At 40.0% G+C, this 16,148-nt stretch overlaps 1 protein-coding gene across 1 annotated transcript in view; it reads right to left on the reverse strand.

Moving 5' to 3' along the window:
* Positions 1-16,148, reverse strand: part of PRKAR1B (protein kinase cAMP-dependent type I regulatory subunit beta) — a 93,405-nt gene that overhangs the window by 74,880 nt on the left and 2,377 nt on the right. Inside the window, exons 3-4 of the mRNA XM_069870474.1 lie at positions 5,077-5,247; positions 1,216-1,307 (exon numbers count right to left, since the gene is read on the reverse strand). Of these exons, the coding sequence (XP_069726575.1) occupies positions 1,216-1,307; positions 5,077-5,247 (263 nt within the window). The remainder of the gene's footprint in view (positions 1-1,215; positions 1,308-5,076; positions 5,248-16,148) is intronic.

Consider the following 16,148-nt stretch of genomic DNA (forward strand, 5'->3'; position numbering starts at 1 on the left):
ACATCACCTAGCCTATCTGCTGCAAGGCAGGGCTGACCCTACTTATGTCATTCCTGGCAGACCATAGTCTAACCTCTTCTTAAAGACCTCAAGTGGTGGAAACTCCACAACCTACCCAAGCAGTCAGAGACCTCTTCCTAGTATCTTGACTCCTTTCTGATTCATTTCAAATCTGTTATTCTTTACCCTTTGGCACACAAGGCAGTTTATTCCTCATATACCATTATTCATACACAATTACAAGCTATTATCGTGTCCTTCTGCCCCTGACGTTTCCTCTGTAGGCCAACCAATCCCATTCTTTCTTCTGAAGTGATGTTATCTAAATCCATGATCATTCCCACTGCTCTTCCCTGAACTTCATCCAACTGTTTATTCTTGAAGAGCAGTGCCCAAAACTGGACACTGTGTTCCAGTTGAAATCTTTCCAACACCATATCTTGCATGTCCAACTGTTTATATATCCCAGTAAAGCACTAGAATTTTCAAAGCAGCTTAACATTAGGGACTAATGTTCAGACCACAATTCACAGAGTTTTTCAAGGAACTACCAAAACTGGAAAATGGTCTTACAGTTATAAAGGTGTTCTTCGTGACTATGTATACTTCTCTGAAACTGTCATACGCATTAATGTCGAAAGCATTACCAGAAGTCAAGCTGTTTGCTCTCTCTGTTGTGCCTTCCCTAGCTACAAGACCTCCTACTCAGTTGTAAAGACATTTTCAAGATTTAAAAGTCACACTGGCTGTTACTGAACTCCTTGGTCTCCTTCAGATGGTTACACTTAATTTGCTTGTTCTAGTTTTTCAAAGAACAAAATAATTTAACTGCTATTCTCTTACCTCTTTATAGACATTATGCTGCTTCTTTTCATTCTTCCAGCACTTGACCTGTGTTCCCTGAGTTCTCAGAAGTACCTACGAATGCTTCTGAGATTGCTTTAGCCAATTCCTTAAGTAACTTAGAATGAACATCACCAGGCACAACTGATTTGAAGATACTGGACATGTATGAATACATTCTAACCTGTCACTGGCCTTTATTAGCTTGTGATTCTACCCTCTGTCATAATACCATAAGTGTGTGTGAGCGTGCATCTAGTATGACTCAAATACCTTAGTGAGAATAGTTCTGATCTTTCAGTTAAAATTTAATCTAATTTCTTGCTCTCACGTAAAGCTTTAGATTCCTTTAAATCATGAAGTGCCTCATACCTTCGTTCATTGTCATCAAGATGAGCAAAGAGCACGTTCTTGGAGATGGCCTTTGCCAGAGCAGTCATAGTTTTATAGTCTTTTGGAATAACCTGTAGAGAAAAGAATGAAGGGTAATTACATCCTGGTTGTATTTCTTCATAGATCTTGAAATCTGCTGAAAATTCCGCTGCTCAACATAAAGGATACAATTTGATTTCAAATAATGAGACAGGATTAGACTATAATATAAAGCCACTAAGAAAGTAATAAATTGCAGTTTTGATAATGTGAGGATAAGAAATTATGTTCTTAGTATGACAACCAGGAAAGAAATGTAAGATCCAGGATGAGTGAGGAGAAGGACATCCATAAAATACTATAATTAGCAGGCACTGGCAGCTACGTAGTCTTCTTTCAAATCTCTTGGACTGAGGAAAACATATTTCATATTCTTCCTCCCCCACAAACAATATCAGAAGCAATCTATTTTTAAAACTACAGAATGAGCAACATTTCTTTAGGTAAAATGTGAAAGTGTGTTGATCACACCATATTTTTCTGTACTGGTTGTGGTACAAGGAATGGCACTACCTGGGTCAAAATCCTGTGCCTTTGATTCATGGTAAAGAAGGACTTGCATTTGAGAATGAGGAGGCATTTTTATTTGTTAACTGGGGAGAAGGCAAAAGTCTTGTTGTAGATGATTTGCTCTACATGCTGAAATTCAGCAGTATGTTTTCATATTAAGTGAAGTTCTTTTTTAAGACTTTTGCAAGTTAGGCTTTCCATTTTGATAAGCATTTCGGTAAGATACTAGTAAAGACACTGTATCTCCGTATTTGCCAAGCGTCTCATTCTGCCAGTCAGAGACTTTGTGATTAGAAAGACATGAGACATTTGTAACAAGATTATGATTCATAAAAGATGTTTTTTGACTTTAGTACTGTGATTTTCCTTAATAGTTTGATTATAACGGGACAGAATTAAGCCCCGCAAAATTTTTAAGTGTTTATTAAACCTTACTCCAACCTGAAAAATCAACACCCATTTGCCTGTTTTAATTACTATACAAAAAAGGTCTGATAATGGGCATTTATCCCTCACATTTTGTTATGTTAGAAATAACATACCTGTCTGATTTGAGTTACTACATAAGCTGATGTGTAGGTAGGTAGTGTCCTTTCCTCATTCTGGCAAGGCAAGATACCTATCCAAGCAAAGAAGGATATCTCAAATGGGACAACTGATGTAGAACTATTTCTCACAGCGAATTTATTTAGATTTATTTTAAGGGAAAATACTGCCCTGTGAAGATCTAGAGTTAAACTCTGACTTCAAACATAACTTATACTGACTGTTGTAGTCATTAGGCTACTCAAATTAGGTCTAGTGTATATGAATCAGAGAGAAACACAATCTAATTTAACCACAACTTTGGATCCCTTGGTGTTAAATAAAATGAGCATTTGGCCCCTTTATTCTTGGCCTTCACCCTATCACATAAAGCCTGGACTGAATTGCAGTCCTGAACCTTTGCTCTATTAAGAATACCCGAGCTGTTAAGCTCACTGCTGATGAGCCAAGAGAGCAGATAATGAAATCACGAAGACATTCAACTCCAGCCTCTCTGGCTGATTATGGATAGCATAGACTAGCCTTGAAAAACTATGAAAGTCACAAGGCAGAGACCACAGTGGGTCTGTTGGGGCAGGGACACAGAAATCACAGGAGAGATTCTTTAGGTGTCATAGTAACCGGGCATCCGATTGAAATCAAATGGCAGGAAGAAACTCTTGACCATTTCTTGTATCACACTTCCAAGTAATCATTGAATGTTCTTTTCAAGCCAATAACCCTCTTTACAGCAAGATTCTTATGCTGTTAGTTGATAAATACACGTTATGTCAGATGTGTTGACAAATATTGCTTTCTCTAGTGTCAGGAATGAAGCAACGAAATAACTCTCCACAGAGATCTTTTGCGCCTCTCAGAATGGAGACATGCCAGGTGCTTGCTCAAATCACAAAGCTAAACCTCTTTTGATTTTCTCTCCAGTGACATAACTCAGTGTGCTGCCTTTAGCACTACCCAGCCTATAGCTCACCCCTTCAAGGGATCCTTTAAATTGGCTTATGACTCAGATGCGTTTCTATCCAACTCCTGAATTCAAGCCAATGGTTCTTCCTGGCTACTATCTCAAAATCCATCTGTTTGCAATAGTCTAACACAACCCTTGCCTTGTTTTTTACTCTTTTAAATTAGTTTCATAATTTGTCCTTTCAGCGTCTCCCTTTATTACTATATTCTAGAAATCTCTGTCACAAACACACGTCCATGGGATTCATTATGGGATTCATTTGCTGATGGCAGAAGACAAAGCACTGAAACAAACCCCCCCGGTGCTAGCTCTATATTCCTTGCACTATCTGTAGCCTGACAAGACACCATCCCCTAAATTATTATTATTTAAGCTCAGTCAGTTCCTAGGAAATTAAAATTGTAACAACCCTGATCACAAAACACACAGAATATGATCTGTATTGCTTTTGGCTCTTGCCTACCCATCCTACTGTCAGGGCTTATTGGCATCACAGTTGAAAAAGGAAGAAGAAGTTAACTTCAGGTTCCATTATAAACACAGAATTACTCAGGGGTGTAGGAAGGAATATTCTCTTTGATTGTCAGAAGAGTCAGATGCAGTCCATATTAAGCAACAACAAATGTGATCTCTTCATGGAAGTTTTTAAAGGGGCTCTAGCAAACTGCACAGAAATAAAAGCATTTGAAAGTGGCTTTTAAGTTATCATGCAAGTTTTTTTAAGTGTAGTGCATCGATAGCTTGACTACAGTGTGGCTAAAATTTACTGTATACTTGCAAGAATTAACTGCCACAAGAATACTCTTCCATACTTGGTTTTCAGATGAAAGGCTCTCTTAATTCTTTGTTCCTCGGGACAGAAATCCCCAGAGCAGTCAGTGGATCATAAACGGATGACAAAAGCACATCTGACTGCAAAGGCTAAAGTATTCTGCCAAAAAACAGTGACTGACAAAATGTATTCCTATAAAATAAAAAGCTCTTTGGGTTAAAGCTACTCCAGGCATGCACAAAAGCACATTAGTAGCATCTGTCAACCTTATGAAATACATTTTTAGCTTCACTCCCTAAACAAATATGACATACACTACTGTAATGTCTGTCTTTTAATAACCTTTGAAAGCTTTGGCCACTTAAAAAAAAATACAGGGTTATTAAGATTTAAACGATACAATATAGTTAGGTAGTTTTGTGAAAAAGGCAGCTTAAAAAAAAAAGAAGCCCAAATTAGTGTTCCTACTGAAGTTACCTAATTCAGAATTGACATTTCTTCAAAGACTGGTCACGTAAAATCACAGAAATATGGGTTCAGTGGGACACAATCAACATGGGCACCATGTGCCTGAATGGTCTAGGGAACCTAAATGACCTAGGTTAAAAGAAAACTTAAGCTAAAAGTGACTTTTTGGGGAAAAAAAGCAGGAAATGCAGCAATAGAAAAGGCTTGTTTTCTAAAACTGTGAGATTCTGGCAAAACTCAGAAGATGATTAAGTCCAAATATCAAGAAAAGGGCTGAGAATTACCCACCCTCTTAAAGTGGAAAACACCTTAAGCAGCCCATCTCAAGAAGAACAGAGAATACTGAAGCAACCTTGATGGGGAAAATACTTAGTCAAGGAGATAGCAAAAGGACTTGAGTGTGTAGAAGACGGTCAAGCATGCCTGTGCCAGCATAAGAACACTGTCCTACAGGATGACCCATGATTTCAAGTTGTGAGTAAAACATGAGTCACTTAGTTGTTCTGTACATCTCAGGACTAGATAGATGGCAAAGCATTACCTTTCTGACGTAAGAAACAGCATCTTCCTCCGTGTACACTTCTGCACTGACTCCACCTCTCCTGCGTCGGGCTTTTACCACTGGGTTGGGAGGAGGAGGAGAAATCTCATCATCATGGGAATCAGACTGGGAACTGGATTTCTGACGAGCCAGTATTTGTTTGCATTCTTCCTGCAAAGCAAAAAGAGACAATGAAACATCTCTTATCCATGTGGTTAACTTGCTGGCTACGCTGGATTCACTCTTCTTTTACAACTCTCGCCAACCCCTTCCTTTCTACATTTGGATGACTGTCAATCTACACACATACTGCTGAAAGAAAATTCAAAATTTAATGTGAGCAGCATGAAGGGCTGACACTGCAATGTGTGCACAGGTACCGTCACTCCAGTAAATGACCTGTTCAACTTTCTCTTGGAAACCAATGTGTTACAAAGTTCAGACACATCTTTGCTGCTACTCCTGGCTGAGAAAGCAAAAGAACAAGCCTCTTCAGCTTACTGCCCAACATCACAGCTGTGATGTACGCCTTGTACAGATCTTTGTCGGTTGCACAGAGAACATATTAGAATTCAGAAAAGACTATATTAGATTTCTTCATCTTGCTTTGCAGGCTTACTATCAACAGGAAGAACAAAGCTGCTGCCTACTCCAGAGTTTCTACCATATAACAGACTTAAAATCAATGGCACCTCTTCCAAGCAAATGAGATCCAAGGTGGGCTCCAGAGGACTATGAAAAATTATGCCTGGTCGAGCATCAGCTGGCCAACAGAGAGGTTATTCTCCAAATTTCACACTCATGGAACAGAGAATAAAATATGAAAGGGAAGAGACAGTAGATGGGATGGACCACGTGTCCTGTCCTCAGCTTCTCCGAGGAACTGAAGGGCACATGCAGGAGAGACACGAGCACAGTGAGGAGGCAAGCTGTCTTGTGTAGCAACAGTCCCAGAATTTTATTTGCTGTCACATATTATACTGCCTGGAATGGTTGGACTCGATGATCTGGTGGGTCTCTTCCAACCTGGTTATTCTGTGATTCTATAACCCACATCCTGATAGTCTGAGGGATATGTTCATCAATGCACACATCCAACAACTCCCTAAACAACTCCAGTACTTTTGAGACAATCCAGATCAGCAGCATTGCAGGGTACCCAAAATAAAACGCAGTAACGCTGAGGTCCCTGTGCTCCCCATAAAACCAACGTTCCTTTGACAGAGATGCTAGAACCTGGTCTCTGGTTTACACAGTTAATTTCCAAGGAGACTTTCCAATCAGAACCAACACGTGGAGTCGGTGGACGAGGCAGGATCTGGGAGCACCAGAGCCAGACATGCGGCAGATTACCAACATAGCCAGTTGGTCTCATTGACAGAGGAAATGAGTTATAGTTAACTCATCAGGTATGACACCATAAAAGAGTGGTACAGAAAACTGGCACAAGTTCACAATTTTTAAGCTTGCAAGAAAAACAGATGATTAATATATGTTTTGCCAGTGATGTTTACAAATGTCTGACAAATCCAGTTATGCCACTTGTCTTTTCTGGTCTTACTCCAGTTCCTTTCCTCACCATCACAGACACTGCCCCTCTCATTAGCCTAAGGAGCCTTTGACACCAATCTTTGATCTATTATTGCTCCTTGAAATATGTAACTAAATAGTAATCCCATGCCGCACAATTCAAAGCAGCAAGTTGTCTTATTTTGACTGCTGAAACATTTAAGAGACAAGCACAGATGTAGAGGGCTGACTAAAGATCTGACTTTCCAAGGTCCTGACCTGGCTCAGAAAGTGCCCATTTGTTTCTGACATAAGTATTTTTTTTAAATTGAGATTACAACACCACAACTCCTGGGCCATAACACAGTTGAGCCAGGTGCTGTAAACAACAACAACAAAAAAAAACCTGATTTCAGATATATTAAAGCTTCAATGAAACTTTTTCATTTCCAATTCAAATATTAGATAGGAGCATTAGATATGCAAAAAATGACTCAGCTAGATTTTCTTATAATGTAAGAACAGCAAGTCCTATTTAAACATTCTCATCAACTTCTTCCCAACTCCTCTCCGTCTCTAGGTTCCTTAAGTACAATTATGGACTTGTAGAAACACAACTACTTAAAATACAAATGTGTGCTGCATAGACTCCTTATCTTTAATATCTATTTATTGAAACCAAACGTATGAATGAAGAATCTCAAATAATATTACTGGCTATTACAGCTTACGTATCTCTTTGATAGTCTTAATATTCTCTAAATTAAATAAACACAACCAAATGTACCTTCTTCATAAGCTTAACTGAAATGTAATGAAGAACTCTCTGGACAGTAAGCAGCTGAAAGTATACTAAAAGGTAACTAAAACAAGAAGGCAATCAGGTATCTAACAATATGCAGCACTTACAGTTTTTTTTATACATAGCATATATACTCATAGAGAAGAGGAGCAGTTTGCCCCATTTGAATATCAAATACACACTTCTTTTTCAGTACACATTCTATAAAAGGCACTTCCAAGGAATTAATAAATAATATCTCCTCTGCCTCAGCACAGATTTATACATGAAAGAAAGCTCAGTGAGATAAAATTAATATCACAAAGCATGCTCTTAAACCCAAATACCTTTTAAAGCCAAAAAGATATTAAAGGATTATAAAAGTGAGTTACCATATGATTCATTTTAAAAGGAAGTCTCTTCGCTACAAACTCCTTTTATATAAACAGCAGATAGTGGACTGGCTGGCTTTTCCATATGCCGCTATTTGTAGTCTAGGTAGGATTTCCATTACCGAACTAAAAAGTGCCTTTTGAAAATAAAAGCATATGCTCTGTCCTGGGTTAAGCTTTCAAAAAGCCATCTTCCGTATATCCTGGGGTAATACTGCACAAATACAGCAAATATTTTAAAGGAGGAATGGACTCTCCTTGAAGAATAGTTCTTCAAACACTGATCTTCAGACACAGCTTGATGTGAAGGCTTGTGCAGAACTCACTTTCAAGTAAACACCTCACCATCTTTTGTTGTCATGACAACAAGCAATCTCACTCTCGATTCGGATGGCACAGATAATTCACAATCATATTGCCCAATTATGTCCATCTTAAAACGAGAAAACACACATGGAAGACATAACTGCAACACAGTGTAATTTGCCTCTGAGCAAGTCTCAGTGAGAATCCTCCCTTCACAGCAGTAACTGCACTGGCTTCAGTGGAGACACTCCGGACTTGTAGAACATGCAGGGTCTGATCCAGTTATCTGTAGTCCAGTGTCATTTTGAGTGACCTTGCTCATGTTTCATCTACCAGTTGAGGAGGACAAGCTGTCCTGTGTCACATCTACCAGCCCCAGTGGACAACACACATAATTTAGAGAGTCTTAAATGGCAGGAGGGCACCACATGCAAGTCACTGACTGAAGCCTCCAGCATCACTGTCACAGCCCAGTATGATGATTTATTAGCACACCCCAAATCTACTAGCCAGCATTGCTGTGTGATAATAACACCCTGTTTCATATATACATAATCTAATCCTACTTCTATTCAAACCGTGTTGCAAGTGACCAAAAACCTATATAAAGTTGTGAACAAATGTCTTTCCTGGGATTTCTGTGGGAGATAGATGGTGAAACTGAAATGCCATCATGACTTCACTGATAATGAGCTGGAAAGGAAAAACAATATACAATCATTGTCCCAAATTAAAAGAAAGAAAGAGGAACCAATAATACAACTGCAGCATCCCATTTATCTCTTGAATGTCTCCCTTCAGTTAAGACATTTGTCCCACAAGAGGCCAGGGTATAGAACAGAAATTTAGCACGCTGTTCTCAGTGTCTGGGGTCATCGCCTTTCCTGATTAATGTTTCTACAAGTTTTCAGCAAGTTTAAACTGCAAAGCAGCCACAATGCCAAGACAGGTTTTACATTCACCCTTCCTTTCAGACCACTGCTGAAGAACACACATGCTCCCTGACCCAGAAGCTTTCTTCTCTACCAGCCCAAGCATTTCCAAACAGAAGTCCACTTCCAGTTGTTCCTCTCCTGGTCTCTCCTTTCAGGCTCTGGCACTGCCTGATAACTCAGATGTTTCAATTGAAGAAAGGACAGTACCTAAGAAGACTCCAAATCATGGTGCAGCTTCACAACACCATCCCAAAGAGACATTTAAAAGCAAGTCAGCCACTGGTATCACTGCTCACTATCTCTGCTCTGCCTCCTACAATTTATTCATTGCATTCAAAAGCAACAAGACAAGGTACACTCCAAATGAAAGATTGTCTCTTTTCTTTTTTTTTTCCCCACAAGTGCATTTGTAAAGTTTTCTGACTGACAGGTCTGGAATCTGCTTTCTATTTGTGCACAGAAAATGGGCAGGATACTTCATGCACACATAGCTAATCTCTCTTTGCACTGGAATTGACCCAAGGGAGATGCTCTCAATACAGGAAGGTTTCTAACGACGCCCCATCACTCCTGGAGGCTGACACAATGATTTACAGCAACTAATAAAGGCCAAAGGCAAAGTGCTACGCTTTGTTGGAAGCACAGGACTGACTGATCCCATCACTGAAAGCTGAAATATGGGAGGTCTTAATGTTTTTTCCAGCCTTGTCTTTGTTGCGCTGGACAACACTACTATCTTCATGACCATTCAGCCTTGTAATCGGAGACTTTCACACAATCCCAGTTATTGTTCCACAGTCTTCCCGATGTGAAATGCCACTTTATTCCCTACAGCATCACTAAGAAATACTTTTAACATCCATCCCTCCCACTAACATATTTATCCACGCCATAGTTATCCACCACTACGACTGCTCCCTCGGTGGCCTCTCTGCATCTCAGTTCATTACCAATTTCCAATCTAGGCAAAATCCTCCTGCTAAAAATCCACCTACCCTTCTGCCGCTCTGACAGCATCGCTTGCCTTCTTGTGTCCCTTTACTGATGTCCTTTTACCTCCTGCAACATGTTAACATTTCTTGCCTTCCACCCCAGTGTCTGGCAGTATCTTAATCCATCATCACCTCTTTCCTACTTTTTCACATATCCTCCCAGTAAAGTACAAGAGGTTATGTTACATAATTTGGATGCTTAAAAGCTTATAAAATCAAATATAGCCAACCCTTCCATTTTTTTAAAATCCAGCGAAATAATGTATGCATGTATACCTTATATAAGAAAAAACGTGCCCACAGAAAAGCTCTCTCTCTACTAAACAAACGTAACTTAAACTAAAATACTAAATATTATGCCATATTATTCAGCAACAAACAAAACACCTAAGTCACTCTGAAGTTTTTAATCATTGGATATGTAGTGCCAAAGCTGCTTATTTATTTTTTATTCCAGCCTTCTAACAGAGCAGACCCTTAATCCAAGAGAAACACCACCAGTCTTCAGCGAGTCTTACATATAAGAGTCAGAAATGGACCGTCAAAGCATAGGAAGAGATAGTTGCTTTTTGAGGTTATCAACAAAGAGGGAATCACAAATGCTATCTGCCCTTTTGCTCCTTAAAATACTTCTCTTGTGTAGGCTTCTTAACATCTAGGAGCATACCGATTCCCTTAGATCAAAAGTGCCACTGACAGCAAGGATGGTTATTCAAAACCTTGTGTTCCCTCAGTCATTTCAGAGTGGAAATTGTCTCTAAAACACTTCCACATTTTCCACTCTTCAATAAAATTTTACTCAACTTATTCTCTCTTCTAAGAAATTATCACAGCATCATAGAACGGTGTGGGTTGCACCTTACAGGTCATTTAGTTCCAATCCCTCTCCATGGACAGGGACACGTTCCACTGGATCAGGTGGCTCAAAGCCCCCATACAACTTGGTCTTGATCATCTCCAGGGATGAAGCATCTACAGCTTCTCTGGGCAACTTGTGCCAGTGTCTCACCACCCTCACGGGAAAAATTTCTTCCTAAAATCTAAACTAAATCTCCTCTCTTTCAGCTTAAAACTGCTACTCCTTGTATCGCTATATCCCTGACAAAGGGCCCCTCCCCAGCTTTCCTGTAGAAAAGCTCTTTTAACCTCCTCCCCTCCACACGCATTTCATTTTTGAAACCCAAAACAATTTCACTGAGTGCCTTCAGTGGTACAGGAGTATTAAGGCTAGGTAGCAACTTGAACTGCTTGCTCGGGCAAGAATCACGTGCCTTCCTTAACCCTCCAGTGGAATGCTCACAACTCACTAAGAATTCTTTTCTTCACAATTTGGCAATAAATCCAAGCTAAAGTAATAATGGACGTGGTTTTATTTTGAGTTTGCCATAGCTCACGTTCTCAGCTCCCTAACATCTTGCCCAGGGGTGATGAAGCTGGCAGGCTGAGCTGCCGGGAGTTGCAGAACCTCAACAGCTTGAGCTTACAAAGCTGTCAGGGTACAGCTCCAACACAGGCTGCCAAACGGGCAACCACAGAGGCACAGACCTCAGCGGAGCACACTGGAAAGCAATTAATTTCCCTGCCTCCAGCATTTCAAAATGTAAGGTCCTTTTCTTAATTGAAATAAGGTCAAATCTCAAATACTCTTAAAGCTGCTCGGAAAACTGCAGTTTCTACCCAGTCTCACCCCCCATGCTACTCGCCTAATTAAAATGAATTCATGCAGAATTAAAAAGGTGTTTAAAAACAAGGAGTCATCTTTTTCTGCATGTAGAATATTAACAAGGAAATACTGGAAAACTAACTTTAAAAACAGAGCAAAACCAAAATTCATACAGGAAATGTGGTTTGATTTGTATCATTTTTTTACTTAGTCCTTCTTGTTATCCTTCCTACTCAGTATGCCCCTCAGTTTAGAATAATTACTATGGGAAGACAGACAAGATTATGAAGAAATTATTGCGGAAACAATTTTCAAGAAGAGCTACTGCCTCGCCTTGGCTAAGGTGTCAGCGGTAATGGAAAGGGTCAGTAGCTGTCAGAGAGCCTTGCCCGATGCTCTAATGACTGTAAACACAGAGAATGAGGAGGAATCACAGGAGTGCAGCTCAAAACCCTCCCATCCCTGAATCCAGACGTCTGCCTCTTCCGAGGCAAGTTGCTATGCAGTCTGACAGGCGTCTCAAAAGATTAGTGAGGGATTTGCTGAGCGGCAGACAAGCAGGGAGATAGGTACCCAGCCAGTTCTGCAGCCACAGACTCAACACAGACAGGATTTAAGCCCAGGCAAACTCTTTTTCAAAAATCGATTGGTAACATAAGGCTTAAGGGCCCCTACATCTATTTGGGAACCTATAAAAGGCTGCAGTCAGCTGGGGGCAAATATGTGTATGCCCCTGTTTCTTGCTGTAAAGGCCCATTAGCATCAAGAGATTTCCCAAAGTCTGATGTGATCCAGTGAAATCTGCCATCAGACAGCGCCCAACCCAGCATCACTGTTAACTTTACACAAACTTGGCAAGGTACTTCATTCCTGTGTTTAAAGCTAAGTATGAACCTGTTCCTTTAAAGCCACTTAGATGCTTAAAGATTAACATGGATTAAGTATCCTTACGAATGTAAAACATGACAGCTTGAGGTGTGAAACAAAGATGACAACCACACAGATTTCCCTGCTCCTTCCATCAATGTGCTCCATTTTTGTTAGTTTTTGAGTTTGAGACCAGGAAAGCTGTCAGACTTGTAGACACACAAAGTAAGAGGGAGCTCAGCAATGCTCCAACATGTTCTGCACAAGCTCATAAGAAACCTTTTTTCCTCTTTCCACTCTCATCCCCTTCATCCTTGACCATTCCCTAAACCTCCAGCACGTAGGAAAGCTTGACTGAGGAGTCTTAAAAATTCACCTACGAAAAATTCACCCACGAAAACCATCACCTCCTGTGACTCTGCCTGTGGCTGACTACAGCAATCAGAGAGGTCCAACCTGAGCTGATGTGTCTCCAGCTCACTCTGGTACTGACATCAGAAGAGTGGCAGGAGCTGAGGCTGCCCAAGTCTACTCAGAACCAGAGGCACACAGCAAGGGTGCCCGGTGCTCCCACAGTTGCGTTGCCATCAGCATCTCGGGTAGCTCTGGTATGTTCCCACAGGCTTTAACAACATTTCTGACCACTGGGCAGATACCCCTGCACTGTTCCACCAGCTTTGAAAGACACAGAAGTATCTGTCTTATTAGCCTTCATCAAACTGCTTAGCTAATGCATTTTTTCAATAGCTTTTCCTCAGTAGGATTTTCCTTCCAAACCATAACCTCTCTCCAGCTTATCTGGAAGGAATGAGTTAGACTTATCATAATCACCTGTACTTTTAAAATTTAATTTCATTGTTTTGGCCAATAAATTATTGATTGAAAATTTTCTTGTTGTGACAAAATGTAAACACTCTGAAAGACGACCCTTGCAGAAGAAAAGCCCAATGCTCAAATTGATGCTTCTATACCTTTGTTCCTGGAAATTTTTATGATAAATAAACAAACTGTGTTTTACCAACAGTGAATGAATTCCTAGTTTACAACACATTTTCTTTTCAGTGTTTATTTACACCAACCTGTCACACAGATGCCTTTATTTTTCTGATCGGATCTATGTGCGATGCTGTCTAACATCACCAGGTGGTGCTACGCAGATAATCTCATTTTGCTTTGTTTAATTACAGACAGTTGAGTCCAGGTTTTTCTAAAACTCTCTTTTTGAATGGTACCTTAAGACACGCAGCATCAGTCTGGGTCCAAAAAAACACTGCCAACCCAAAGCAATCCAAGACTGTAAGTTCAATATGTGCAAGTATTTCCTGTATGTGCACAGGGCAACAGAAGGGACCAGGAGAAAGCTGATGTCCAGGAGGTAACAATGAAGACCACTTAGCTCAGCCAGCAAAGCCACTGCTCTGAAATACACTGTTCAAAGTGCTTGGTAATGCCTAAACATATCCTGCAGATCCCTGCTGCTTCCCCTTCTTTTGTGCCATTTTATTCATTAGTTCTGGTCCTTATTAATTCTTTTTCTGCTGAAAAACAGTCTGTCTTAGCCTGGCAAGACAACTCCACCTTTGATCATATAATTGCAGCACCAAACAGCCTGACACTAATGAAATTTTTGCTGTCTTGGTATAGCTGAAATACAAGGCTTTGCCTGCAACTTCTTAGTAATTAACTTTTTCATATAACGTAAGAACTGGAGATAAAAGACGGGTTCCCTGTTTTTTCACCAATGCTTCTTTAGTCCTCAGGTAAGAAGGACCTAATTACAGCTGTTAAAATAATGCCACAGTTTCTTAGCTAACATTTATTTTCCACTCAAAAAAAAGCCAATTAACACCCCTAAGGGACAGGTTTTCCTCTCCCCATTCAACAACATGAAGTTCTATACATTCACAAGGAAATGTAAAACAAGTTATTAAAAAGCAAACATTACTTAATTTTTAAAATCTCACATATCTAAACTGTTTTCAGCTCTTCTCTGTGTGCAATGGAACATTGAAGATATTTACAAAATAACCGTTAATGTGATCAGAGTAGATGACATCTTGAAGTTTGTAGGTCGCTGCATAAGAAAAATGACTTGCAAACTTCAGAATAAACTCACCTGATTCCCAGCAATTACTGGCATCTTAAGACAAGCAGGTCTTGCCAGTATAAAGTGAACAGAAAAATATCAACTAAAGCTCTCCTACAATTATTCTCAGAGTTATGTTTTTTAATATTAGTACTTGATTCAAATAAGCTGCAAACTTAAAGAGGCATCAGGCATTTCTTCCTAACCTTGGCATTTCTCCAGCTGAAAACAACGGCTGCAGGCTCAAACATCAAACCTCAATCCACAGCACTTTATTCCTAAGTATTTATTCACGTTCTCACTTTACAGTCCTCTCAGGCCATGTCTACACTGTGAAAAATAAAAAAAACAGCCCAGCTATGGACCTGTGCACTAGCCCAAAACATATTAGCTCATTCTCTGGCTGAATTCTGAGCTGCTCATACCAACTCCTGCCAAAACAAACCTGCTCCTAGACATGTTAGGCCAAAGAATTATATTTGGGGCCAGTCAGCGTTGTGAGGTGAGTCTTTGGCCCTTCTTCATTTAGCAGCAAGATGAAGACTGAAGGCAACGGACCTGACTCTGATGTCATCAAAAGTAAGGTGAAAAGCACTTATGATCTGGTCTGATCTTGCATATGACAATAACTGTTGCTTTTCCGAGTTGATTTTATGAGATGTAGTTAAGAATTAGCAAAATGAAATAAACATTTGTATTCACCTCCTCAGTAGCTCCAGTACACTGATGAGGATAGAGCTCTACATGTTTTCCATAAGCTCCCTTTTTAATCACTTGAAAATATCCCACGCTCCACCTCTGAACTGCACACATGATGCTTTGACAGATACACTGTTATTCTACTGCTCTCTTCAGTGGAACACGTTGTCTATTTTAATGAGTTTGGAAAATAACCCCCAAAATACCACACTTAGGAGGGAAAATGTATGACTGCTAAGAAAATTGTGCTTAAACCCAAAGACTTTCACTCCTTTCCCTACACAGAACCAAAATTAACATAGCTTATAGCGAACATGCCACGTCAGTGTATTGCTCATTCACATACAAAAAACTCTTAACAGTCAACTGCTAAATTCACAATTCAATTAAGATTCTTCAGAGTATCTACACATGACAAGTGTCTTCCAAAAATAGACTGAAACCTATTGAAATTATTACTCTGTCTTTACAAGCCTCCCTTCAACTGTTATTACTCAACCAATCAAGTCAAAATATTATCCTGCAGCAGAAAATCCCCTACAGTGCAAGTCCCTTCAAGACAGTCCTCAAAGGTGGTTGGGCAAGGAGGTCAAGCTGTTGTAGGAAGAAGAATTTGAATGCTGGAAATCTCCAGAAGCATCCCAAGGCCTTGAGACTCAGCAGGCTTAGATCTCAGGTTCCTCTACAGGAGTCAGCAGCAAGACTGCTTCCTTCCATACTAAGCATGATATTTGCTGAATTTGATATCTTGAGACTGGTTGTTTCTAAATCACCTCCTTTTGGTTTGTGACAAATGATATCCATCAGCTTTTGAGACTGCATCCTGATCAACGTCCGGCTAC

Source organism: Phaenicophaeus curvirostris, chromosome 16 (assembly GCF_032191515.1).
Source record: "Phaenicophaeus curvirostris isolate KB17595 chromosome 16, BPBGC_Pcur_1.0, whole genome shotgun sequence".
Lineage (NCBI taxonomy): Eukaryota > Metazoa > Chordata > Aves > Cuculiformes > Cuculidae > Phaenicophaeus > Phaenicophaeus curvirostris.